The sequence below is a fragment of the Tyto alba genome, unplaced genomic scaffold (genome assembly GCF_018691265.1).
Source record: "Tyto alba isolate M040663 unplaced genomic scaffold, T.alba_DEE_v4.0 Super-Scaffold_11, whole genome shotgun sequence".
In the NCBI taxonomy this organism is placed as follows: Eukaryota; Metazoa; Chordata; class Aves; order Strigiformes; family Tytonidae; genus Tyto; species Tyto alba.
The window spans coordinates 12,228,185-12,255,196 of NW_024881273.1; the positions used below are offsets into that span (position 1 = coordinate 12,228,185).

Genomic DNA, 27,012 nt, shown 5'->3' on the forward strand with positions numbered 1-27,012 from the left:
TGAATTGAACAGTAGCATGGGCCGAGTCCCTCTCAGCATTTAGGGACAGCACAAGACCTGCTTAGGGACTGCAGTCCATCCTGGGTCTCATGTGGAAAAAAGGTGGAGTCAGGGCCAGAATGTGTGTGAGGAACAGCTCAGGCGAAATGGCTGCTCAGACACTTTCAGCTTCGTCTCCACCCCATTGCTCCCTGCAGCTCCCACACCACAGAAATAACGCCTTTGGGCACCTTCCTCTTTGCAGACACCAACCATTGCCTGCCAGTCCGGCTGGATGGCTGTCACCACGCCACGGATGTTCTCCTGCTCCCACAGACCGCACCCTCCCGTGGACTGACAGTAGGGAACACACCACACCATTCTTCAGGCGGCTGGTGAGGAGCTGCAGGGGGGCCTCTGCACCCCCTTCCTCGCCCATTGTCCCTGCCTGACGTCCGCCACCACCCGCTGCCCACCTTGACCTCAGACTGAGGTTTGGTGCCATCCTTCGTCCCTGTCCCAGGCCATCCTTGTGATGGTTGCGTGGCAGAAAGCCACCAAGGGCAGGTTTCCTCTGCCTGCAGAATACCCAGGGCAAGGGACTCCCCCAGGAAGTGGCCAGATACCTGAGCAACAGGAACAAGAGATGTGAAGAAACTAGCCAGGGGGCTCCAGCCATGGCATGGAGGCAGTGCATGGAGGAGAGGGATGTCTTCTTCTAAATTCACCACCCCGTCTACCCCAGCTGTGCTGAAGCTGGCTTGTACTGACTGGAAACAGCTTCTCCAGTGCTCCGAGCCCGCAGGGAAAGCATCTGCACGGAGTCAGTCGTCTGTCATTGCTCCTGGTAGGCAACGCCTGATACCGCAGGCGGCACGCTCTGACTTCATCCACTCTCACCTCTTCTGTAACAGCTCACGGGGAGCTTTCCTACAAATAGTCTCAGGGGACATTTTCTCCAGCCTTTCTGTGATGTGAACCCCAGATCTGCGGGTAGCTTTCCCAACTGGGATTCCCCAGTGCTTTGTACAGAGGCTCAAGCCATTGCTGGCTGCTGCTCTGACCCCTCAGGTGCGCATCCAACCACAACACTGTCTCCTCTTTACTTTGAAATTCGTGGTCTCTGACCCCTCAGTCAACATTACAGACCACCTTTCCAGTCAATGTTTCCACTGCATCCACAGTCCTGTCCTAAGGGCAGGACCACCAATACCTGCTTCTACTTACATGGCTCTGCACTGACTGTCTTAAAATATGTTTCAGTACTCTGTTTATCAACTAATCTAAATTATTTGGCATCATTATTTGCTATCTCATGGATTTTATCATCAGCAATTGCTTCCAGAGCAAGGGCAAAAACACTGAAGTATCAACCACATTGCAAATCCTTTCCTACTTGTAGGAATGCCTACATCCCATCGCAGTTCTTCACTAACAACTGCTCTTCAGGATCTGCCCTGGCCACTCAGTATGTGCTTTACTTAGTTTTATACCTTAGATGAACCACTCTAAAGTCTTGCAGCTTGTCCTGGGTTGAGTGAGTGGTGGAGTTTTTTGGTGGCAGGGGAGGGGGCTATCGGGGCGGCCCCCTGTGAGAAGCTTCTCGAAGCTCCCCCACCTCCACATCAGCTCCACTTCTGTTTGGGAAATTGAGCCAATCGGCTGCACCTCTGTGATAATGTATTTAAGAAGGGACGTGGTGACGGGCAGTCGGACTTGTGAGAAGGAGTTGCTGCAGCTGCATGAACACCAAGGTCAGTGGAGGAACAGAGGAAGAAAGGAGGGGGGAGGTGTGCCGGAGCAGAGACCCCCCTGTATCCTGTGGTGAGACGGCAGGGCGGCCCCCCCCTGCCACCCATGGAGATCTACGGTGGAGCAGACATTGATTTATGGCCTGTGGCTTCTGCTCGGTATAATCAAGGTGCTGTGCCCGAAGAAGGCCGGGGTCTCATGGGAAAAGGCAGCCCCACTGCTGTAACTCAGCGCTGGGAGGATTGCAGCATGCGGGGGGTCCCACGCCGGAGCAGCTCGGGAAGGGCTGCAGCCGTGGGAGAGAATCCAGTCGGAGGAAGTTAGTGACCCATGACGGAGCAGTGTGGGGAACGCTGCGGCCCGTGGGAGGAACTCATGTCGGAGAAAGTTTGTGGAGGACTGTCTCCTGTGAGAGGGGGAACACGATGGAGCAGGGGGAACAAGTTCCGGACACTCCCCTCACCGAAGATAAGGAAAACGGCAGTGCTGCCTGCACCCCCCATTCCCTGCCCCTGCGCCCCTGGGGGAGGAGGTAGAGATATCGGGAGCAGAGCTGAGCCCGGGAAGAAGGGAGGGGAGGGGGGAAGGTGTTCTCAAGATGTGGTGGTGCTTCTCACTGTCCTACTCTGTTATGTGTTGTTAGTGTCTGTAATAAATGTATGTTCTTTTTTTGATCCCCCTAACGAGTCTGCCTTTTGCTCGTGATCATAAAGGGGAATTTTTCCCCATCCCAGTCCTATCTCGAACCCCAAGCCTGGCTCTCTGTCCCTTCTCATTGCCGAAGGGAGAGAGAGCTGCTGCACTGTGATTGGCTGCCAACCAGGCCCAAACCACGACACAGCTGTAGGTAAAAAGCGTTTCCATAGCCTGTGTTATAACTGTGCGGTTACTGCTATCAATTAAATTTTAACTTTCTCAGAGGAAGAATTTAGTTTGTTTGGCAGCTTCATGATGACTGGCACAAATTACATATACCTAATGCCTGATTTCCTCTTTTATGAAATTCTATATTATCTTTTCCACCGCTGGGACTGATGCCTTACCTCAAGGCAGATAAAATTTCCAGCTGGGTTCTGTGCTGCTCCCCTGAAGTCTCCAGGTTTTACACTGACTTATTCTGGCCACGGGAGGAATTACAATATTCACAGGCAACAGGACACTACACAAACATCAGTCCCATGCTCTTCTCCAACTGCCCTGCAACCAGAAGGCACCAGACATAAAGAGCAGGATCACACTACGCACATGCTAATCTCTAACAGGCAACTGTGTTAAGTTCTTGCGCCAAACCATGGCTGAGAAGGTTGCTGTGGTATGCCAGGAGGCAGCGACAGGAAAAGCAAAGACCGTTGCTCGCTGCAGGGTCCTCACAAGGATCAGCCAGAGGATGCAGTTGCACTTGCCACTTACAGGGCTTCCACCCTGGCAAAACCCTGCAAGCACCCATTGCCTTCCGATGATCAAAGAGCCCGAGGCCACAGTGGGAGTTGTGTGGTGACAATATCGGTGCTGGCTGAGCCTGGCTGCCGGGGGTGGTGATCCGGGCTGTTCTTGGTGCCAGGACAACACAGCTCGGTGGGAGGCAGGACCTGAGAGGCAAGCAGGCACTTCATAGATCTCTGCCACGGTGCCCGGAACCAGACTCTCTGAAGACAAAAAAAAAAAAAAAACAAAAAAACAAATGGAGGCACAGAGGGAAGACCCTGGCTCCTAAGTATGATCAGCCTAGACTTCTGGGTGGCACAGGAGGGGCACAGTAGCTGCACTCTTCTTTTCTCCTGACAGGAATCTCCAGACAATAAGGAGGAAAGACCTTTTGCACTCCAATGTGAGCAAGACAAATAATATTTCAAAGCCTGCCTTTTTCTTTCAACTTCTCTGCTAAGTCCCCTGCTGTAACCGGGTCTTGCCTTTATTATTCTACTGCCATCACACCCACCAGGGTCTGGGTCTGGATAGACCTCTCCAAAACAGGTTTTTCCCAAACAACCTACTGCAAATGCAGTAGGACAGGATGAAGTCGAATGTGTGCAGCCTAAGGGTATGGATGCAGCTCTCTTTAACTTGCACCCTTTGGCCCTTCAGGACAGCACTCGGGCCCCTCGGGGTGGACAGAGCCACAGCACATGAGTACAGCAAGGCCCTCCTCTCCATACGTGGAGGAGTAGGAGTGACACAGTGACCCTGAAAAGGGTAAAGCAGGCCTGGAAGTCTGTGCTGAGACCACAGCAGGATCAGCGTGGAGCTCCATGCAAAGCATGTCAAGAGTTAAGGCGAGGTGGGGCCATTTTCCTTCTCTCACCGAGCATGTCATAACCTCCAGGGGTTTCATTGCTTTCCCGAGCAACTGTCCACAGCTTCTCTGTGAGGGTCTCATAGCTGGAAGGGTGCTGTGTAGCACACAAGCCCCTTGTATGCTGAGACCCTGTGGCATTACACAACGGCCATTTTGCTTCTGCAGCTTCTTCTGAGTGCATGTGGGCAACGTGGGACACAGACAAAATGGTTTCCATGGCAACTTACACTTCAGAGATGCCAGTGAGAAAATTTGCGTTGGGGGAAAAAAAATTCTGCTTCAACTCACGTTGCAAGCAAGCACAGAGGTGGGCTGCGGCAATACCCTAGAAATGCCTGATGTAAAAATATCTCCGGTGATTTTTCTTCTGCAGTGCTCAGCCTGCTCTCCTGGCTGGCATACAGTGGGCTGGCTGATGGCATTTGTCCCATGCAGTTACAAAGCAATACCCTGTCGCTATCTGTAACCCCTTTGGTTTTTTCCAAAAAGTAGCAGCTCTGGGGAGCAATGTGCTGCTCTGACCACCCCCCTCTGGCCCTGGAACAGGTGAGAGACATCGTCCAGGAGTGAAACTCAAGCCCTTTCAGCCATGGAGCTGGACTGTCCTCCAGATGTTGGCCACTAGCTGCTGTGTCTCCATGGCCTTTGGGGAGCCTAATGGTAGCCCAGGGGCAGATAGATAAAGAGAACGCTGAGAAACGTCCTCAGCAGACAAATCTTAAGGTCATATCCCAAAGTAACGTGGTGAAATTAATGGAGGAAAATGGCCGGTTGCCCTGTGAGCTAATGTTTGGAAGAGTGATGTCTCTGTCTGGAGGGACAGGGTGAAGCTGAGGAACCAGGCTGAGTGTCTGCTTAACACCTCTGCCCAAGAGGTGCATTAGCCAAGGGAGGGTTCTCCAGCACCGGGGTGAACGTGGACTCTGAGTGGTGTTCCTGTCACAAGCCGGCCAGGGCTGGGGAGGCTGCTTAGAGATGTTGCATAACTGGGAATATGTTCTGGAGAATAAACCCCGAAGACCCTGGTTTACCCCCAGTCTGGTGTGATCACGCCTGGAGCAGCCCCTGCTTCACCCGGTCTCTGCTGTGATTACGCCTCCCAAAGCAAGGGCAATACCCGGACCCGAAACGGGCGGGGGCGCGGGTGAGAGGGGCCGAGCGGGACCCCCAGGAGCCGCTCCCCGCCGCGGCCGGAGGCTCGGCCCCAGCCACCCTCCGCCCCCCTCTGCCCCAGCCCTACTTCCACGCCGTGCGGCAGCCAGACCCCGGCCCCGCAGCCCCTCGCCGCGTACCCGGCAGCAGCAGCAGCGGCAGCATCAGCCCGGGGTGGGCCGGGGGGGGGGGCTCCTGTGCACGTCCCGGCGCTCCGGGGGGGCACTGCCGCAGCGCCCGGGGACACCGGGGGTCCCGCCCGCGCTGCTCGGGGGGGGGGGCCCGGGGGCGGGGGGAGCGCGCTGCGGCGGCCGGCGGGGCGGGGCGGGGCGGGAGGAGCCGGCGGGCGGAGCGGCGCGGAGAGGCGCGGAGCGGAGCGGTTCAGCACCGCGGAGAGCGCCCCGCGCCGCGCCGCTCCGGGCCGGGCCCCCGCGGGGGCCGCGCTGAGCCGGGCGGGGAGGGGGGGGGAGGGCGGCCCCGGGGCGGCGGGGCGCGGGCGGGGGGGGGGGGGGGGCCCCGGCGGGCTCCGGGCCGGCCCTGGATGAGCACCATGCGGCTGCTGCTGCTCGCCCTGCTCTTCTCCTCCTCCTTCGCCCGCGCCGGCTGCGACCCCAAGATCGTCAACATCGGCGCGGTGCTGAGCACCAAGAAGCACGAGCAGATCTTCCGCGAGGCGGTGAACCAGGCCAACAAGCGGCACGGCACCTGGAAGCTCCAGCTCAACGCCACCTCGGTCACGCACAAGCCCAACGCCATCCAGATGGCCCTCTCCGTCTGCGAGGACCTCATCTCCAGCCAGGTACCCCCCCGGGACGGCCGCTTCCCCCCCCCCCCACCACCTCCCCGGCCCCGCCGCCGCCGGGCACCCCCCCCCCCGCCCCGGCCCCGGGGCCACAGCGACCCCGGCCGCCCCCCCGGGGCTCGGGGCGGGCAGAGAGCGGGGTCCTGCCCCGGGGCCCCGCTGCCCGCATTGCAGCCTTTATGTAAGCGCGGCCGGGCGGTACGCTCCGCTGCACGGGCAGCCTACATACGCCCCGGGATGCCCACGGGCACCCACACGTCCACCGGGGCACCCACGGGCACCCGACACACCCCCCCAGGGTGCCCACAAGCACCCTCACGCCCCCCCGGGGTGCACACCGGCACCCGACACACCCCCCAGGGTGCCCACAAGCACCTTCACGCCCCCCGGGGTGCACACGCGCACCCTACACACACCCCAGGGTGCCCACGGACACCCACACGCCCCCCCGGGGTACACACAGGCACCCCAAGTACACCCCGGGGCACCCATGGGCAACCTACACACACCCCACGGTGCACACGGGCACCCACACACCTCCCGGGGTGCACATGGGCACCTTACACATACCCCAGGGTGCCCACGGGCACCCACACGCCCCCCGGGGTACACACAGGCACCCCAAGTACACCCCGGGGCACCCATGGGCACCCTACACACACCCCACGGTGCACACGGGCACCCACACACCTCCCGGGGTGCACACGGGCACCCTACACATTACCCCAGGGTGCCCACAGACACCCACATGACCCCCGGGGTACACACAGGCACCCTACACACAACCTGGGGCGCACACGGGCTCACACACACACACACACACACACACAGAGCGGGTGTGCAGACATGGCCCCCCAACACTGGGCATGCAGAGAGCGACATGCATGCACACATACACCGTGCCTGCACCGCGGGCACACACAGAGCTACATGTGCACACGCGGTGTGCACGCACGGGCAACCACACACTGTGGGCAGATGTGGGCACGGGGAGCACCACGCACACACACGCGCTGTGCATGCACGTATCGCTGTGGGCATGCCCGTGGGCTGTGCTGCGTGCACACACGCATGCCGTGTGCACACATGCGTTGCTGTGCAAACGTGGGCACAGCCAGAACACCGCGTGTCTGCACTCATACCGGTGTGCAAGCACACTGGTGCAAAACATGCTGTGCCACATGCATACATGCAACCCTGTGCACACAGGAGCACACACTGCACCAGGTACACACACGCAGAGTGCCACACGAACGCACACAGTGCATGCACCACTAGCGCGCACACACAGTGCTTTTTGTATACACAGCCCTGCACACCCCCCCCCCCAGGCCATACACTTGAATGACTGTGCACCACAGCTGCACACAGCACCGTGGCCTCCCCAGCACCACCAACACATGCAGCAGGCACACGAGCACACCCACTGCCACACACACACACACACACACAAGACACAGGCACACACCCACAGAGCTTACACACACACCCACAGAGACACAACGTGCACGCCCTTGCACAGACACGGAGCTGTGGGCACGCACACAGTGTGTGCTGTGTGCCTGAGCACACAGGCACAGCGCGCTCCTCCCTCCCATCTGCATGGGTAACCCTCAGCACACGCGAGGGAACAGTCCGAATCTGGTGGGTGCAGCATGGGTGCAGCATGGGTGCCCTGGGCACCCTTGCGTGTGCTCTGGGTGCTGAGCCCAGCTAACCTGCCCCATTCCCCCACTCGGGGCTATCGGGCGGGCAGACAGGCAGATACAAACCCACCCCTGGCTCAGACACACACACGCACTTGCAAAAGGTGGACACAGACCCAGGGGCAGGGACAAACACAGACCACAGAGCCTCACACGCACCAACACACGCACATAAATGCATGTATGCACCCAGGCACCCGCAGCCAGGGAGGGGGAGGGAGCTGCAGGGGCCTGAGGTGCACAGTGGGGCAGAGCTGGCATGTTTGCAGCTCAGCTTCCCAATGTGGAGATGGAGGATGGCTGGAGACATCCCTGGGGATGCTGGCAGAGCAGGGTAGGAAGCAAAACATACCCGCTGTCCAGCAGAGAGCAGGGAGAAGGCTCAGCTGGGTCCCTCGCTGAGCCGAAGCTCCATTTAAGCAGCGGCTGGTGGATGCCTGTGTCCATGCCACCACTCAGCCTTGTCCCCGTGGCAAACCCCACAGAGCCCCGGGCCAGAACAGGGTTGCAGGCGCTGGCACTTCCCTGCATGAGTGGTGGGACATGGAGCAGGGGGGGTGGCAGCCAAGCCAAGGTGCAGAGGGGGCTGTGGGTGCTGGGGTGGCCACAACAAGCAGGGGTTCTCCCAGCCCCACGGCCCCAGTGTGGGGCACGGCCACCCTCCATCCTCGCTCGCTGGCTCTGTGCCCGAGCTGGGGGGCTGCGAGGCAGAGGAGGGGCCGGGAGCCCACGCGTGCAAAATGGCTCCTGTCGGTCAGCTGCTGTGCAGCGCCGCGCAGCCCTCGCCCCCACACAGCCCCCAGCCTCTCCCCCCAGTGCCTGGCCCTGCCCCAAGGCCCGTCTGTGCCCCAGCCCTGCGGGCTGCGGGTCCTCGCCCACCCCTCATGGCCCCCACACCTCTACGCAGGGCACTGCCCTCCTCCTGCCTCCCCAGGCGACCTCCCCAGCCCCTTCTCCAATAATTCCTCCCTTCTCCCATGGTAGGGTATCCAACCTCTGCCCCAGCTCATTCCATACCCTCAGCTTGCCCCTGCCCAACGCCAGGCAGGATCCCCCCTCTTCCCACCCGGTCCCCAGGTCCACTTCACCAGGCATGCTTCATCCTCCTCTCCCATCCTAGCGAGCTGTCCCTCCAGCCTGGGCACAGAGCACATCCTGGGGCTTGGGCAGATGCTTGGAGGAAGAAGAAGTGTTATTCCTCCCAGACATCAAAGTCCTTGCACTGATTCACCCTAGCTGGAGACCTGTCACCATCTGGGGACGTTCCTTATGCTGTGAAAGGGCATTAGTGTAACAAAGGATCCCCCAGGGATTACCCACCTCCTTCTTCTCCGTTTGACAGAAAATAGGATCCTGCTGGAAACCAAAATCCCAGCCCTGCAATAACAACAGGATCTTGCCAAGATCTTCCTTCCCCGTTTTGGTATAACCCAGATCCCCTGTGCCCCACCGCTCCGGCGTGCTGGGGGCAGATCCCAGCTCCTGCCCCACGCTGCCTCCCCCCGGCTTTCTCATTTCTCTGTGTGCTCAGGGCCAGATGGCTGATTGCTCTGTGGCTCTGTGCTCCTTCTCCTGCTCAGAGTCCCAGCTGACCACTTTGTTTGTAATAGTCCTCGGAGGGGAATTACAACTGAGTATTAAATGTGTGGTTAAAGAAATCGCATTACACAGTGTGACTGTAAGGGAGATGTTTCCCTTTAATCTGTAATCCATGAAAGTTATTAGTTTAGCGAGCGGAGCGGCTAGGCACGGCATTTCCATTAAGATATAACCCTGAGCAGACCCATCACCTCCGCACAGGCTGCAGCCTGAGCTGCGCCACATCACCCCTCGCTCCCCCCGCGCGCTCCTTGCTTTGCCGTTCCTGATTATTTGAATGCCATTTTTGTGTTAACGTGGGGCTGTTTAACATTGCAGAAAAGAAAAGGAAAAAAAAAAAAATCACGTTCGATGGCCGATGTGCTTCTGTGAAATAATGTTTGTGTCGTGTATCCTGTCCTACAGGTCTATGCAATATTAGTTAGTCACCCTCCTGCTCCCAACGATCACCTAACACCAACACCCGTATCATACACAGCTGGCTTCTACAGGATCCCTGTCATTGGTCTGACAACACGCATGTCTATATATTCTGATAAGGTAACTGATGCATGTTTCTAGTCTAATACCTCATACATGTGGTGTAAATCAAGAGTGCCCGTCAGGAGGGTTAATGATGTCTACACTACCCTGCCTATCTATGTGTCTGTCTGTCCATCCACCCTCTCCAGTTAAACCTGCAGCTCTCTCTCTCCCACATTCCCCAGTATATTATTTTTTCGCAGCTGCCAGTGTTGACCTACATAGTGCTGGATGATTTCTGCAGCATTCTCTGCCAGGCTGCTGGGCTCACTGCTCTATCAGCCAAGGCAAATGCACAAACGGGCTCCTGCCCTGCTCACTAGTGACAACTGTGGGGGTCCTGGGGGCTCCCTGGGTGTGTGGGGGATCGCAGAGGGGCGGGAGGATCCTAGTGGAGCCTGTACATCGGGCAGGAGCTCTCTGGGGCTTGGGGGTTGATTGGTTGCGTTCACTTCTCTGGGTGTACATGATATTGGTAGGGGAGAATTGACTAACAAGTTATCCCAAGGCTTTAAATGACATTCAGTCCAGTCAGCACTCAAGAAAGAGGTTCAAATTCCAGTGTCTCAAACCACTGTCTGCTGTCTCTGTGGAAACACAGAGACTTTGAGGCCGGATGAGGTCCTGCCGTGTGCAGGGGCTGGGGGGCAATGCCCTGGCCTGAGCAATGAGATGCTGCCCTGGCCAGCTCTTCTACTGGGCACTTATCTTAGAACCCATCTTGCAAAGACACTTTGGGATTAGTAAAAGCAAAAGGAGGAGCTGAGCAGAAGCAGACGGACTACATCCCATTGCAGCCTGGGTGGAGGTTTTCATCCAGGTGCATGAGCCTAGCGGATGAGATCAGGCCGGTTTCGAAGCACAAATCGGCCCTTTGCTTGGAAAATGTGAATATTCACAAATGCAAATGTTCAGTGCAAAAATAGTCACTCCACCTACATGCTAAATGAAGTCAAATTTCAGGAGGGAGGAGCAGAGGCGAGCAGCAGCTCCCAGAGCAGCAGCCTGCAGGACTGCTCGGCTGGAACACCAGCAGGTCTTGGCATCTCCCACTAAAACCGTGGTAGGACAACCAGCAAGCCAAGACCATGGCAACAGTGGCTGCTAGGGCCTGGGGATGCATATGCCCTGGCAGGGTCCCATTAGGCACTGTTAGAAGGAAAGGGACGATAACAGAGCTGACAGAGTGAGGGACAGGGCAGGCAGCAGGTAGGAAATTTGCAGGGGGAGTTTGGTTTGTGCTGCCATGGGCAGGAGGTAGGTCTGGTCAGCAGTGTCATCAAGAGCACATGATGGCGGGGAGAGGAGATCCTGAATGCTACAAGTCCAGCTTCATCTCAACAGAGCCATGCTCAGCAAAGCAAACTGACCACCTTTTCCACAGCACAACCTTGTGCTGAATTTATGTTTTCACCCTGAGGAGGTGGGAGCTTCCCTGGCCCACTCTGCTTCAGCCATTTTTTTTCTATTTAAAACATGCTTTCTGCAAAAGTGGACCGTAAAAACCACCTGGCTCACTTCAGAGCTGGAGGAGTGACCCACTGCTGCAGTGGCGACCCACTGCAGTGACAGGGAGATGCTCCTCACAGAATATTTGGGGGTGTTGGGCAGGTTCAAGGCTGTGGGGTGCACTTGCCTGCAGAGAGTCAGCAAGGAGGTCACACAACACGTCTCACCCCTGCGAGCAGTCCTGCCCAGCTGACCTCACGCTCAGCATCCTTCCCACCAAGGCATCCGGGGCTAGAGCACTGTGAGCTCTCTGCAGAGAGGGAATTTGCAGGCAGGAGAAAGGGCAAAGGCAGAAGGACTGGGTGGGTAGAGGATTAAGGATATTGAATCGTGGACTTGCAAGAGCTGGAGAGGACAGCAAAGGTGGGAGTGGAGTGGAGGAGAGCAGAGCAAAGAGGTGTGAAATGGGACAGGATGGTGCAAGGCTCTGCACACCCATGCAGGACAGGCTGGCTGGTGCAACACAGGGACATTCAGCTGGTTCCTGTTTTGGTTTCCAGGGATCAGCTTGCTTTTTTTTTTTTTTTTAATTCAGGAAATTATATCTTTCAGCTTAGTTTCTATGGAAACAAGCTTGTAAGATCACTTTCTGTGTATGCCCCTGATTGGTTTTGAAGGCATCAGCCAATTTTAGCTAAATTTCAGAGGGGGTTGAAGTCTCAGAGTTAATTATGGTCCTCCCAAAGCTAAGCTGCTGGGGAGAGAAAAGTGTGGGCCTCAGCACAGACAAGTTTGCCCAGTACCTTTTGATGGTCTAGGAGTATCTCCAGACGAGCACAGCGGTCCATGATCTGTAGCCAGTCTTTCAACAAAGATACCCAAGGGAAACAAGCTTTATTGCTCCCAGTATTCAAAGAACTATTTGTTCTAGAAACAGAGTTGCAGCTATCAAGCTGAGCACTCGGGCTTGGCAAGCTTTGCTCAGCCTCCTTGTGCCTACATCTTATGAAGTCATTACCTGCTTCTTCACTGAGATACTCATGCCATTCAGCACAGTCCTACCTGCATGGTGAGGGGGTCTCTGAAATCCCACTCACCTCGGGGGGAGGTGAGCAGGGAACTGCAGGAGGAGAGAGGAGGGTCTCACGGTAAAGGCAGCAGAGCGGTACCCCGTTGCTCTGGTGTCCATCCCTATGGAGAGCCCTTCATGGACTCCTCATGGACTGAGCATTGCAAAAATCACAGTCTGACCTTCTCATGCTGGGCCCCCTGAACAGACAAGCTGGACTATTGCTTTAATGTTTCTGTTCTTCATGTGTCATTGGGGACATGCATATTTCCTTTACATCTCAGCCAAAAAAACAAGAAGACATTGACGTCTTGACAATGAGAAATATGAAACGACATTGGGAGCATGGGAGTGGAGCTCATGGGGAAATGCACAGCTCAAGAGCTGGGAAGGTCTTGTGCTGTTCATCACCACCATGTGGGACACCACCCAGGTGATGGGGATGAAGGGACACGCTGGGTGCCCCGAGGTGCTGAGCCCCACACTGCCAGAGAGGCAGCGCAGCAGAGGATCGGGAGCGGCTCTTAACTGGCGCCTGCTCTGCTGCTGAAAGAGATGGAAAATGGAGTTTAGTCATTCTGCACTTGGAGAGCCATTTCAATGTCCAGCACCTCATCCTGATAGTTGAAATGAGGTCTGTCTCTCTCTTACTCCAGCCTGGGCCTGGAAATGGCATTTCCCTCTTGTGTCTTGTCTCCGTATAACCACTCTATGCCCTCCCAGAGGTTGCTGCTCACTGAGAGGGGTATTTTCCTTTATTACTGGTCTCACTGGCAACCAGTGCTCAGCAGAAACAGTGTTTGTTAGTCAGCGTGGGAAGCTGCACTGAAAGTGGGAAGAAAAGTGGTTTCCTTTGATCGAGGTCAGGGTCAGGACTCCTTCACTGGAACCTGCAAGAAGTGGCTGGAGAGGCTGGTTAGTGTAATGGAGAGACATCTTCCCCGAGAATGGGTTTCACAGCCCCCGCCGAGCAGCACGGCTGCCAGCAGTGCGTCGGAGCAGATGAGGGGCTCTGTGTGCTGAAGCCTGTGCTGATGGCAGTGACGGAGCCCACTCATCCCAGCAGAGGAGAGCTCTTCACAGGCTCTCGGGATTCAGGCTGGGAGGAGGACAGAGCAGCCCCATCTCTCCACAAGGCTGCTGCTGCGGTGCTGGGCCATTCCCCAGAGGCTGACAAGTCCTTTCCTCCATCCACGGCAGCCAAAGGCAGATGATGCATTTGCGCCTGCGCTCCCCATATGTCTGCCCCCACTAAAATCCCTCCCAGCACACGTCTCAGCTATTGCAGACTTATCTCAGCTCCCTCCCACGTCTGCAGCTATCACGAGGGATGGTGGGCAGGCTGCTTTCTGGTGGGGCTCAGCGACACATGTGCTGGCTGGTAGGCAGGGTGGACAGAGCAGGGGACAGAGCAGCCAGGCTCCTTCCATGGAGACACTGACCAAGGCTTCTTTTTCATACCCAGCTGATGATTTTTGCTAAGTTATCAGGAACTTTATATATTGGGATCTCTGACAATCTCCTTGAAATTGCCCAGACAACTCAGTTTTGGAGTGCATTGCTAGAAAGGGGACTGACCGCGATTTGCATAGGTAATGAAACAAAAGCACATAATTTCCTCAAGCCTATAGGAAAAATTACTCTACCAGCCATGGACCATGAGCTGTGATGAGGCCTTAGGCAGACAGAGGTAAAGAATATAGCAGTCCTTTCACTCGTGGACCTGTACATAGGCCTTAGGTGGACACATGCACTGCCTGGTGGCCCCACAGCCACGCCTGCACACTCCCTATACATGTGCACATCCCCCGTGTACACAAACTCCATCAGTAGGCACTCACGGGTGCACCCTCCCCCAGGCATGGCGTGGCCACATGCACACTCTTTGTGCACAGCTAGTCAAGCATCCAGGTATGTTCCCTGCATGGGTACATGCACGTACATGCTTTCTGCATATATATGCTCACATTTATGCATATGCAGAGCCCTTGCTTTCACACATGCATGCACGCACACACATGATCTACTCAAACTCAGCTCCTCTTCATATGTACTCATATCAACCAAGTCAGTACCACTATAATTTTCAGTCCCTAAGAGTCCTGACCCAGCACATGTCCCCAGCCTCATGACCACACTCGCTTCCAGTGCGTTTAGGCTCCAGCCCCATGGGTTTCTGCTGAGCTGATTCTACCTGAACGCCTGGATTCCTTCCCAACCTGTGTTTACTTATTTTTGGCAGAAACAAGATTAAGTGGGGGAGCACAGGGCTGGGCCCTCAGGTTTTGGTGGCATGCAGAGAGACACTGCGGAAAGCTGCTCCTCAGCCCGGGGTTGCTGTCCGCAATTCCCATGCTCACATCCCAGCCTTCCTGGCAGGCAGCAGGCACACTCGGGGGAGAGCAAATGATGTGAATCCTGCAAAACATCTTACAAGGCGAACAGCTGATTTGTAATTAGGAACAATTTTTTCTGTGTGCCTGATCTGAGAGGAGCAGGTTATGACCCATGACAGGTCAGAGTTAGAGCATTTGGAGCAGTACATCAGGGGCAGTGCTGATGAGTGGTGCAGCTGAAATGAATGCACAGTTGTCTCTGAGAGGCTGTGTTAAAAAATCGGGCCTTTATAACAGTTACTTGCCTAAAAATGGGCTGATTATGATGCATGAATTGTTGCACCCACATACACTGCAGTACAGCCCCACATGTGCATGTGCTGCGTGGCCAGGAAAGCTTGCTGGGTTGCAGAGGGACTTGCCAGAGACCTGTGGGAAGTCACTGTGTATGCTGTGGCAGGGGTTACCAAATTGCACAAAACCTGATTCCCAACTGCCTTTGCACATCACAAGTTGGACTTGTTAACCTTTGGGGGACTCTACTTTCATTTTTCTGCCAGTCTTTGGGCTTTGCAGAATTCAGGAGTCCGAGGTGCTTCAAAAGCTGAGCACAGAATGTGAGTGCTCATCCTGAAATGTCGACTCAGCATCTGCAATCAATTATTCTTCATTATCTAATTTAAAAACTACAGTTCTGTAATCTGAGACCTGAGATACCATCATAGCAAGTTCATGACTCTTGACACCAGCTCAGAAAGTAGATTTGCCTGAACTGTTAAACTAAGTTACTCTCCAGCATCTTTGCAGTAAAATTTGTTCATCTGAACTTATCATTGGTTAAAAAAGCCATGATCATTTTAAACAGCATTTTTGCAAACTAGATGGGAAACCAGAAAATAATTTGATGCAATATACTGAAATTTCAAAGATGTTTTCATTTCAAACAGGGACTGAAATAATTTTAAGTTAGAATTTTTATTTTTTTAGCCTGTATTTGTCTGATTTAATTTTTTTACTATTAGCTGTTCTGTTCTTTTTTCATTTCTTTTCTCTCTTATGTTTGTTTTTTTTTTTTTTTTTTCCATTTTCATTTTCCCTGGATTTCCTTAAACCAATTAAAATTGCCCAGGGATTAAAAATTAAAAATGCTCAGACCCATCTTTTGTGCCCTAAGGCTGAGCTGTGGAGCTGAACCTGGAAATACCTGAGCATCTCTGCTGACCCCAAAGAGAGCTTGAGCACCATGTTGGTGTGGAGACCATAGTTGTCCTTCCACTGTTTGTCCCTATGGGGCTTCTTCCCGATCCCATTGCTTAGTACTGGGCTTGAGGGGTGAGCTGCATTTCTCCTGCTCTTCATGTAACTGGGAAGGTTTTTATCAGTTGTACAAAACTGCAGCTCTAAGATGCTTGTTATGTCTCTCCTGGTTCGTTTCCTGCTTCGATTAGCACCCACAGTTCTTTTCAGTCTCTTCAATAATGAGGAAATGTTACCAGTGCTTTGTTATTTTTGCTGCTGCCTCTGTCATTCATGTGTTTTGGGCCAGAACGGACCTGCTGTCCTAGTACAGGGACTTGACCATGACAGGGATTTTGCACTATTTTCTATACATTGGAAGGTTTGGTTTGACCTTATTACTACATTGAGTGCGAAGAAAAGGCATTATCTGGTCTGCCTGTTCCTCCTGCACAGTTCCATGATGGACATGATACCTTTTGCCTTTCAGCGTGAATTACTTTGGTCCATTCAGGACTATTTCTGACCCGTGCTGGGTCTGGTCTCTGGGTGAGCAGGACTGGACAAGCCCCGTTTGGTCCAGAGGACCATCTCAGCCTTACAAAAATAAATATTATGGTGCTTGCTTTTTTGTCCTCTCCTATTCAGACTTCTGCCTCCCTCCAGCATGTAGCTGGTTTGTCAAGGAGCATCCTTACTGATCATAAGCACTTTCATTTTATAATATTTGACTCCAGGGCATTTTGGAAAAGCTGCATTTTTTTAAACCTTTCTGTCAGCTACAGCTTTTGGTCCAATTGTTCCCCTAAGAGTGCTGTTTTTAATTAGGCCAGAATTGCTATTGCCCAATCATCCAACCATAATGAAGTCTTTAACCAAATCAGATAGGTTAGCGGGAACATGGATCCAGAGCTGCCTCCTCCTGTGTGCTGCTGCAGAACAGGCTGACCTAGAAACAGCCAAACAGCATATTATAAAATTGCTTTTCTGAACTTCTCTCATGACAAATAGCTAATATATACCTGCACCTACCTGCAGCTGCTCCTTGTCGCTCTCTGAAGGGAAGTAATTTTCATTTTGATATCCATTGGTCAGTAATATTTTCAAGAAGTCAAAAGGAAAGGCTATATTTGCACTGAATGTTGCTTACAGTTCATTGCTGGATAGGATTTTCTTCACTGTGAATTTACAGACCACAAAGCAAAAACCCTTCTTTGCCATGCACTGCATTAACCAGAGAGAGGTACAAAATCATAGCCAGGTTTTGCTTCTCAGCCAGAAAAAAATGGGTGCAGGTCCCAGAGGGTAGCTCAAGGTGTACAACCAACAGATCTACCAGAATTTGCTACTCTGCCTCTTTAGCCTTGCGATCCCAGCCCTGTCCCTGCAAACCTGCCCGGTCCCTGAGACGTGTCCTGCCTGATGACCCAACCAGTCTGTGTTGAGCTCTTTTTCTTCCTTGCAGAGCATCCACCTGTCCTTTTTGCGCACAGTCCCACCATACTCTCACCAGGCCAATGTCTGGTTTGAGATGATGAGAGTCTTCAACTGGAATCACGTCATTCTGATAGTCAGTGACGACCACGAAGGTCGTGCTGCACAAAAGAAGCTGGAGACCCTCTTGGAGGAGAGAGAGTCCAAGGTCAGTTCCTGAACATTGTCTTGTAGCTTTGTTTAAGCAACAACAACAAAAGTAGAAGTCTCGGGCTGTTGTATGTATGTAGATTTCTGTATGTAAAACACCTTTTCTTTCCATTGTAACATGGCTAACATGCTTAAAGCATCAACAGTGTCTGACTAGTACCTGACAGAACTTTGTACTTTATTCATTTCACTTGCTTTGCCATGGTCAAAATCTCCTACATGTAAATCGACTACAAAATGAAGGGAAGGATAACCTGGAGCTCTGCAAATGCCTTGCCCAAGATTCCCACCTAAGGAGAGGACCAGTCGCTCAGCTTAGGGAAGCACCTGCCCCATTACAGCCACCCAGGGGCCAGGCAGACCCAGCAGTGCCAAACCAACCCCAAAAAGCAGCTTCTGAATTGGCTAAGTGGAGCTCACCTTAGTGTCTTAGGAGGGGCAAGGACAGCAGACGCATTGATGCACGGAGGTATAATGCACCCTCTCTATAAAGCTGTCAGCTCTGCGGCTGCAGGCTGGCGCCCCCGTTCCCATCTCCATTGAAGCACATGCCAAACGCTGCTTTCCTGACACCCCAGGGGTGGCTGCGGCTGACGGGAGCAGCTTTATCGAGGAGGTGCACTGCACCTGCACTCAGGGCCACGTAGGGTGGGAGGCGGGGGAGGTCCCCGAGCCTGCTAGAAAGTCAGGAGGACTACCACAGACCTGCTGCTGTTGAGTAAAAGGACCGAGCAAGCGTTCAAGACAAGCAGGGAAGAAGAACACAGGGAGTTGTTCAGCTGCAGTGCTTCAAAGGCAGGTGCCTGTCTGGAAGGCAAGGAACCACCTCCCACCCGGTGGGGTGAAGGCCCAGCACGTCCTCTTGCCCAGGGCAAGGCGAGGTCCCCTTAGGGTGGGCAGAGTCCGAGCTCATCTCCAAGTCTCCAGCAGCATCAGGGCGGGCACCCATTCCTGGCTGTTCCCTCCTGGGTCACAGGCAGGGACAACAACCTGCTCTTTTCCAGCCCCACCAGCAGCTGCTGGACATTTGGCAGTCGGCTGTTGAGGAGATGTGGTCACAGACACTTCTCGTGCTTGGAGTTGGAGGCTGAGCTGAGAGACCAGGGAGAGCAGCCTGTCACTGCTCTTCATCACCTCTCATCAAGCCACTGGAGGAAGGACTGGTGCAGGGGTGTGGGCTGGCACAAGCCACGCTGACCAACAGGCTTTTGGTTTTGGCAGTGGTTTCCAAGAAGTCTCATCCTTGCTGCATCCTGGGCCATCGTGAGACACTGGTGTGCCACCAACCATGGTGGGATCCTCCTGCCTCCAAAGGCAGCTTCCTGCTGGGTGACAGCGGGCCAGTATTTCTCTCCAAAGCCTTTTCCCAGCACAGTGTCCCTCACCTAGGGAGAGCTGTGGAAAGGTTGTTCCCACTGTCAGTCTGTCGTTCCTTTCCTTGCATCTTTTGATTTCCACTTTCTGTTTTCCTGCAGCTCCTGTGCACCCCTTTTGCTGCTCCCTCTCATGCCTCCACTCCCTGCTTGCTCCATGCAATGCTTCCAGGCACAGGGTGTATTTCTTCTTCAGCCTGCCCATCCTACAGGAAAGCCTTTGAGATCTGGGGCTTGAAAGATGGGGGAGGGAGGGTCTGTCCTCAGACCTGCCCTGCATTTGCACTGCATCTACAACATGTCTTGGTGTCGCTTGGCAGCCAGAGGGCAATTGCAAAAGCCCTGGCCGTCCTCCAGCCTGGGACATGTGCTCTGTGATGGTAGGTCACCTTGTCTTCCCTTTGGGGTGTGCCACCACATCTTATTTCTTTTTCCTTTGAGGAGCAGCACTGGTCAAACTGTCTGGTCTGACTGGTCTTGAAGGTGGTAGATACCCGTGTTGGTGCTTTCCTGTCTTCCTCAATCTCTTCTGCTGTCTAATTGCTCTTCTAATCACTGGTGTGCTGACTCTCTTCATGCCATCACGTGCTACCCTGGACCCCTCCCCAACCTCCTCAAGGGCAGCCTGGGCCTTGGGGAGGGAGCAGGCAGGAGACCTGCTCTCCACCTCCTCAAGGCTTGTATTACAGCCCCTGAGGACCTGGGAGATCTGCTATGGGTCAGAGGCTCACCTGCCAACCTGAGCTCTTGAATATGAGCATGGCTTGTCCCCCGGAGTCTGCGCTGGCCCTGGGTGTCACGCAGGCACCATTGCGTGGATTTGCACTTCAATCAGACATTTGGAGCCCAGCACTTGGGCCAGGCTGGCCAGCCCTGGTGTCACCCAACGTGCTAGCCTTGTCTTAGCTCTGTCTGCAGTAACTCAGCCTGGAGCTACTGCTTCATCCCAGTACAACTCTGCTCATTCATCTGGGCAGGCCACGGTTGCACAATGCTGCTGACGTGCCGGAGGGAGTACCAGAAGCTTTGAAAATCGGTTTGTCCAAGTCAGAGGTTGCAGGTCCCTGGTGTGCTGGCTCCCTTTCTCTGGGACAGTGGTGTTCATGAAAGTGCTAATTTTTTGAGTGAATGCTGGAGAACATGATGGAGGGTGAATTTTGAATTTGTGGGTCCCTGTGTGAAACACAGGCTGAGGAATAGGAAGGGGCTGCAGGACCACAGGGAAAAACAGGGAAGAGAGGAGACATTACTGGTCTGGTTCTGGCCATAGGGATAGTGACAGAGAGAGGCAGAGGTGATCAGGTGCCATCAGGTCCAGCTTTGCTGCACCCAAGACTCTGCTTCACTTTGCTGACCAGCTTGGGTCAAGGTGCCAGCACATCCTGGGCACACAAGGCAATTCGTGGCTGGAGGCTGCAAGATGGATGACCAAGTTTCTGGCTAAATTGACAGTGCCTGACGAAAAGTGGCCAATATCTCATCACTGGAGAATATTCATGCTGTCCTGCCGCAGCTCTGCTCTCCTTGAGGCAGTTGTTACTCCAGGTCTCGATACAATCTGAGCAGACTCTAGGAAGCCATTGCAGAAATCCTCACTGCGGACATCATCAGAAGTGAAGGCAGACCTGGGCTCCAAGCAGATTTTGCCTCCTCAGATACTTTTCCTTGCAAGGACCCAACTTCTTTGAGCAATGAGATACCTGTCAGGCTGTGCCCAAGGAGAAGAAAGGAAAGATCATACAGCTGCACAGAAAGGACCTGGCAAAATGTCCTGCCAAAGACCGTTCTGAGTGCTCAGGAAGAGGCAAGCTATTTAGTTTGGAAAGCAAGATGCAAAGATAAAACCTGGCTGCCTAAGGAACAATCTGGGAACATGAACCCTTGCATTACGGGGATGCAAAGGGTTGGGTTCCTGGCAGGATCAGTTGCCATTGCCATAAGATGCTGCGACATGGAGATCAGAGTAGAGCTGTGTCCCATACCCCATACACACAGATCAGGGACGCCTGGCTGGGGTTGGGTGGGGCCAAGAAGAAGAGGTCAGACTATGCCCCACCAAAACCTGCCATGAACTATCTTGCAGGCACTGTCAGGTCGATGTTATTGGCCTAACCACAGGGGTTGCTCCCACGAAGATCCATGGGGCTCTGTACATGCTGCTGCAGGGTCAAGGCTCCTCAGAACAGAGGGTGTTGACTCTCAGCATGCTGCCTGGAGGAGAGGAAACCTCCAGAAGTAGGGTTCATGCCCCTGGCTCCTTTGGGGCCAAACAGCAGAAGTGGCTCAAGCAGGAGACAAGGGGAGGAGCAGGCTCACTGCTCCAGTCTGTTATCTGCAGGGTCAGTGCATGCTGAGCTACCTGCCCCTAGTCCAGGTGCAATGCTCCAGCCAGCAGCATGGAGACCACCAAGCAGTGAGTCCCACTAGCCACGCATAGGGCCAGGTTATGGGCACTGTGGTCTCCAGCAGCTGTACCTCCCAAGGCCACCCATGTGCCGCAGAGCCACGAGGTGCCCTCGACCCTCCCCAAGCACCAGGTAAAAGCTGCAATGTCATCCCATGATCACCATCGCTTCATATCGCCACGCTTTGAGCCAGCACGGGATGTAGAGAGCTTTTTCTTTCTCTTTTGGATGGCAACAGTGCTCCAAAAAGCTGCTCCCTCCTTGCAGGGAGAAGTTCAGCTGAGACACCTCACTTGCTGTGAACTCTCGTGGGGTGAACAGGATTGTAATGACAATAGTGACGGTAGTAATGCTGATACTCTTAACTGTAACAGTTTGCATTTATCCAGCACTTTCCGTACACAACATTTTGTCCTTTACTTCCACAGTAATTCCATGGAAATCCCATCACTTAGGCCCTTAGAGATGCATAGATTGTTTCTGAGTTTAAGATAAAAATTTCTTGCTGAAGAATTCCCCAGTCCCACAAGGGACGTGCAACTGCATCGCAACAGCTGTGACACTCAGGCTTGCTCTAACCGATACGGCTTTGCACCGTGACGCTCCCGTGAGAGCTGAGGCACTCTCTCCTGATAGTGGTTTTTGCGAGCTCCAGCGTTATAGAGACCCTTTAGCAAACAGTGGAGGAGGAGGTGGATGTTGGATTGCTTTACTACACGTCATTTTCAACTGTTTATAATATTCTTCTGTGTCTACATATTTTCTCTGTGCACATTATTCATCAGAGTAAAAAAAGGAACTATGAAAACCTCGACCAACTTTCCTATGACAACAAGCGAGGACCCAAGGTATATATGCATGGAAATGCACGCCGCCCACCAACCTAACTAGCAAATGAAAAATAGCAACAGCCACCAGAAAAATAAAAAAGAAAAAAAAAAAAAAAAAAGAGAAAGAGAAAAAAAGAAAAGAAAAGAAAGAAAAAAAAAAAAGATCCATGACTATGTTTCTTGGTAGCACGTTTTTATGTTGAGATAGTTTGGTTTGGACTTGAGAATGGAAACCTAGCCAGCTGACCCTGGAAGGATTTCTTTTTGAAACATGCATGTGAACCAGTAATTAACTTGCAAGTTGTTTTTTTTTTTTTTGAAAAGTTGAACCAACCCCCTTTCCTCCCCAAAGGAAACGGTTCCTTGGTGTAAGTTGCTCACTTTTACTCCCAAAGGTTAACCCTGTGCAATATGTTTTTTTCATTTCCCATGTTTTTGAAAAACTACACTCGTTTGAGTTTTCAATTGCATTTCAAAGCCTTTTTCTCTTTCCTGTACAATGCACGCCTCTTTTTGGGTCTTGATTGACTTCAGTTTGCATGCACAGTGCAAAAAAAAACAAAAAAACAAAAAAACAAAAAAACGCCAAAACCTTAAAAGAGAAAGGAAGGAAGGAAAGAAAGAAAAGAAAGAAAAGAAAAGAAAAGAAAAAAGAAAAACGTAGCTATAACCAACCTTATTTAGCAGACTTTTGTGCAGTTTAATGAATTCTCTTGACCCTTTTCTAGATAGCATGGCTCTCACAAGCAGTCCTGGGGCTCTCGCACTAACCAGCTTTGCTCACACTAATCACAGGCTGAGAAAGTGCTTCAGTTTGACCCTGGAACCAAAAACGTGACGTCACTGCTGCTGGAGGCTAAGGAGCTGGAGGCTCGTGTCATCATCCTTTCTGCCAGGTAAGGCAGAGCCGTCCCTTTCCCTCCCTGCTCTGATTTCCTCACTCTCCCCTTTGCAACGCTGCTGAGCACGGGAGTCTCTGCAGATCTGGGGCTTGTCATCCTTTCCAAGACTGTGGGAGAAAACCCACGTGAAGCCCCATGTTCCAGGCAGGTGGTGGGTGCTGTGCTGTGCTGTGCTGTGCTGTGCTGTGCTGTGCTGTGCTGTGCTGTGCTGTGCTGTGCTGTGCATGCTGCAGGCCAGGGAGCTTGCAGTCATGAGCACGGTGGAGATGCCTGGCTGTCCTGCAAAGTGTTAGCAGCTGCAGAAGCAGCAATAATTACTCATGATGTATCCTGATCCACCTGTGAAGGAGGGGAGCCTTATTGCCCCCATGCCTCTAGACGGTGAGCAATAAGGAATGGGCCAGATCTGTAGATGCTGAGCAGTTCTGGGTGCTGTGGGATTAGATGAAGCTGAAAGAAAGGTTCCTATTGCGTCAAGGAGTTAGCCATTGCCCAGGAGAACCAGCTGTCAGAGAAGGGCTGCCTGAGGATGTTTTCCCTGGCACTGCCACCCCCTTGGGATCCGACACAGGAGAAAAGGGGCCATCCGGCGCCTGGAGCCACATTGCCGTTCCCTTCTTCTCGTTGCAGTGAGGATGATGCGGCTACGGTGTACAGATCAGCAGCCATGCTCAATATGACGGGCTCCGGCTACGTGTGGCTGGTGGGGGAACGGGAGATATCGGGCAATGCCCTGCGTTACGCCCCTGATGGTAGGCACCCGCGGGAGGCATGTGTCCTGCTGTCAGGCAGGCTTGGAGGAGCCTGCAGAGCTGGGACGAGCAGCACCTGCCCTCCTGGGGACCCCTCGGGCTGGGGGAACGCGATGCCGTGGTGGTCCCAAGCGAGTGGAGGATCCCACACATTGCTCTCTGCTCCCTTTTCCTGCATGAGGAGACAGCGGTCTAGCAGCCTGGGCCACTCTACCATGCCCCAAATCCAGCTCACTGGGGGTTTGCCAGCTGGCTGTCACCCGGGGGAAAGGTTTGGGCAATGCAGTGGGCATGGAGCACAGGGTGTCAGCGGTCCATGTAGCTGTCCCCAGTCCCCCTCTGGCAGGCAGGACGGTGCCAGCCCAGTGCCGCTGCAGCCGCTTCCCCTGTCTGCCCCTGCCTGAAGCTCAGACAACTCCCCAGCTGCATCCAGGGAATCCTCAGCCCATAACCAAGTGCTTGCTGGTCCCCAAGCCCCGTGCACGGGAGTAACGTTGGAGCAGCCAGCATGCCCAAGGGCACTAACCTGCCTCCTCCTCTCTGCTTGCGGCAGGCGTGATCGGTTTGCAGCTCATCAATGGGAAGAACGAGTCAGCCCACATCAGTGACGCTGTTGCAGTGGTGGCTCAGGCTGTGCACGACTTGTTTGAGAAGGAGAATATCACAGACCCACCACGGGGCTGCGTGGGCAACACCAACATCTGGAAGACAGGACCCCTTTTCAAGAGGTATTTGGGAAAGGGTCCTGCTGGAGGGAGCAGAGGACCTGCTGGGGGAGAGCTGGAAAAGGTGGGAGCATGTGGAAGAGGTGCAGGAGAGCAACGTGGAACCTTTGTTCAGAGTATCTGTCACAAAAGCTTTGAGGCATGTGGCATAAGATTGCTTGGACTCTCCTGCATGATTCAAGTGTGAGGGCTACGTCTCTCCTAGAAAACTAGTCAGGACACTGGACTCAGGCACTGGTCTCCAGTTTGTCCAGGCTGTTTAGGCACCATCCTGGTGCCTGGCACCAATTTGGAAAATGCTTGGCCAGCTGGGATCCGTGTGGGCAGGGAGCAACTCTAGGAGGAAGAGATCTGGGCCCCAGAAGATCTCTGGTCCGGACCTTAATCCTGTGGGTCGAAGAGGGGAGAAAGGGGGTTTTCTGCCAAATGAGGGTAGGGAAAAATTTCTGTCAAATTTTAGCTCAGTGCTGCAGACCCATTTCTTGCTGAACATTTCAGGGCTGTGACATGGGTCAGCATGCTGCAAGCAAGTCTTGGGGGCAAGAGCTCTCCATGCATGGGACAGGCTGTTCTCTGCTGAAGCAAATACTGGTGCTGTGGTTTTGGGTGGTGGGATCTCAGCAGATCAGAGCGCGCGCATGCTGGATCTTGCTGCTGTGGGCAGTGTGATCTGCAGATGCTGCATGCATTTCCCAGAACCCAGTCTTAGTGCTGCGTGGGGTTTTGTGCTGCATCACTGCAGATGCTGGAGCCACAAGGGCCTCTTCTGCAGGCTGGATCGTGGTAAAGCAGCAATTCCCTTTGCAGTGTGGCTCCCTGTGTGGGAGGGCTGCTCTCTGCAGACATAGCCATGGTGTCTGTGGGATGCCTTTTCTGTAGGTCTGGGTTCTGTTGAGCATGGGACCTGCAAAGCCTGAAGATTGTTTTAGAAAAAATTTCTGACATCCTCCGCAGCAACACAATCTGGCATGAGCTACTCAGAGTTGTTCTCTGTGGTGCATTGCAAGTGGCTCAGGCAATTTTGTGTCTTCACTATCATCTTTCCAGGATATGGGGGGTTGGTTCTCCCCTTGGTAGTGTATGTGTGTGTCTAGGGCACTCCCCAGGCTGCAATGGGCTGGTGCCAGAGAGAAGCACCAGGAGCAGTGGCATGGACACAGCTCCCAAGGGACCCCCAGAGGAAGGTATCCTTGGGTGCTATGGGACTGATTATTCCTTAAGGGAATGGGACTGATCTGGTGGAAAACAAGGGGTGGTGACAACAGATATGGTAGTACAACATTCGGGAAACTGATTCCATCCTCCAAGAGGGGATGACCCTGTGAACAGACCATAGGTAGCCTTGACTGGACTTCTGTAGGGTAGTGGCCGTATGGCAAGAAACTGAGAGAAAGCATTAGTGGTTCTGATGCCTTCTTAGGTGTCCCAATGGCCACAGCAGGTTTTCTAGCTTGGCCCCACTCTGTTTCTCTCCATAGGGTGTTGATGTCCTCCAAGTACTCAGAGGGTGTCACTGGACGGGTGGAGTTCAATGAGGACGGGGACAGAAAGTTTGCCAACTACAGCATCATGAACCTGCAGAATCGGAAACTGGTCCAAGTTGGGATTTACAACGGCAGCCATGTACATACAGGCCTGGACAGGTTGGGTAGGAGGGGGGTGTGCGCTGGGGTGGATACCTGTGGCCTCATGTCTATCTCCTTCTGGGTTTGGTCACAGGTCTTGACCAACGACCGGAAGATTATCTGGCCAGGGGGAGAAACGGAGAAACCTCAAGGCTATCAGATGTCGACCAAGTTGAAGGTAACAGCAAATGGCATTAGGGGGTGGCGGGTGTCCTCAGCTCTTTGCATGCAGAGCTGTGACTTTATCTGCCTCCCACTTCCACTGCTGCCTTGGCAGCCCTCAGCAGCATTTGCAAACCCAGGGCACTTACCATCTCAGAGACAATATAGAAGAACAACTTAGAGAAGGTACTGGAGGGTGTTCAGAGTTAGAGCACAGCTTCCAGCTGGAGACAAACTAAGTAGGGTGGCGGGCATCCTTTAGTTTGGAAAGAGACAGCTGGAAAGGGGATATGAGAGACAACAGGGGAGAAGGAATGGAGGGATAAGTGTTCACCATTCCTCGTGGCTTGGGAGCCAGAGGGCAGCCAGCACAGGTTTGCAGGAAATGCTTTGGCCAAGGCATAGTTCAGTTCTGGAGCCCACTGCTGCTAGGCAGCGTGGAGGCCAGAAGGAAAGAGGTTCAAGAGGAGATTAAACAAGCCAGTGGGTGTATGGGCTGATGGCTGCAACACTGGGCTTGGGAAATCCCTAAAGAGCTGATGGCCAGAAGCTGGAGGTGACACCAGGAGAAGGTCCCTCCACTCTTGCTTTGCTTCTCATGCCCTTTGCTTAAGTGTAGCCCAGCAGCCATTTTAGTGACTGAATCCTGGGCAGGCTAGTCTAGCCAGTATGACTGTTCATTTGTCCTACTGTCCA

General features: G+C 53.6%; 1 protein-coding gene across 15 annotated transcripts in view; it reads left to right on the forward strand.

The window, feature by feature from the left end:
* Positions 1 to 5,548: 5,548 nt before the first annotated feature.
* The window catches only part of GRIN1 (glutamate ionotropic receptor NMDA type subunit 1), a 40,678-nt gene continuing 19,214 nt past the window's right edge, over positions 5,549 to 27,012 (forward strand). For 6 of the 15 annotated variants that reach the window (XM_042786523.1, XM_042786525.1, XM_042786526.1 and 3 more), the window contains exons 1-9: positions 5,672 to 5,978; positions 9,692 to 9,826; positions 17,364 to 17,540; positions 22,106 to 22,168; positions 22,946 to 23,046; positions 23,683 to 23,804; positions 24,358 to 24,532; positions 26,008 to 26,152; positions 26,249 to 26,332. In XM_042786523.1, coding sequence (XP_042642457.1) covers positions 5,721 to 5,978; positions 9,692 to 9,826; positions 17,364 to 17,540; positions 22,106 to 22,168; positions 22,946 to 23,046; positions 23,683 to 23,804; positions 24,358 to 24,532; positions 26,008 to 26,152; positions 26,249 to 26,332 — 1,260 coding nt within the window. In that variant the 5' untranslated portion in view covers positions 5,672 to 5,720. Of the gene's footprint in view, positions 5,979 to 9,691; positions 9,827 to 17,363; positions 17,541 to 22,105; positions 22,169 to 22,945; positions 23,047 to 23,682; positions 23,805 to 24,357; positions 24,533 to 26,007; positions 26,153 to 26,248; positions 26,333 to 27,012 lie in introns of all 15 variants that reach the window. The other 9 variants (XR_006164765.1, XR_006164764.1, XM_042786519.1 and 6 more) reach the window with 5 other exon arrangements.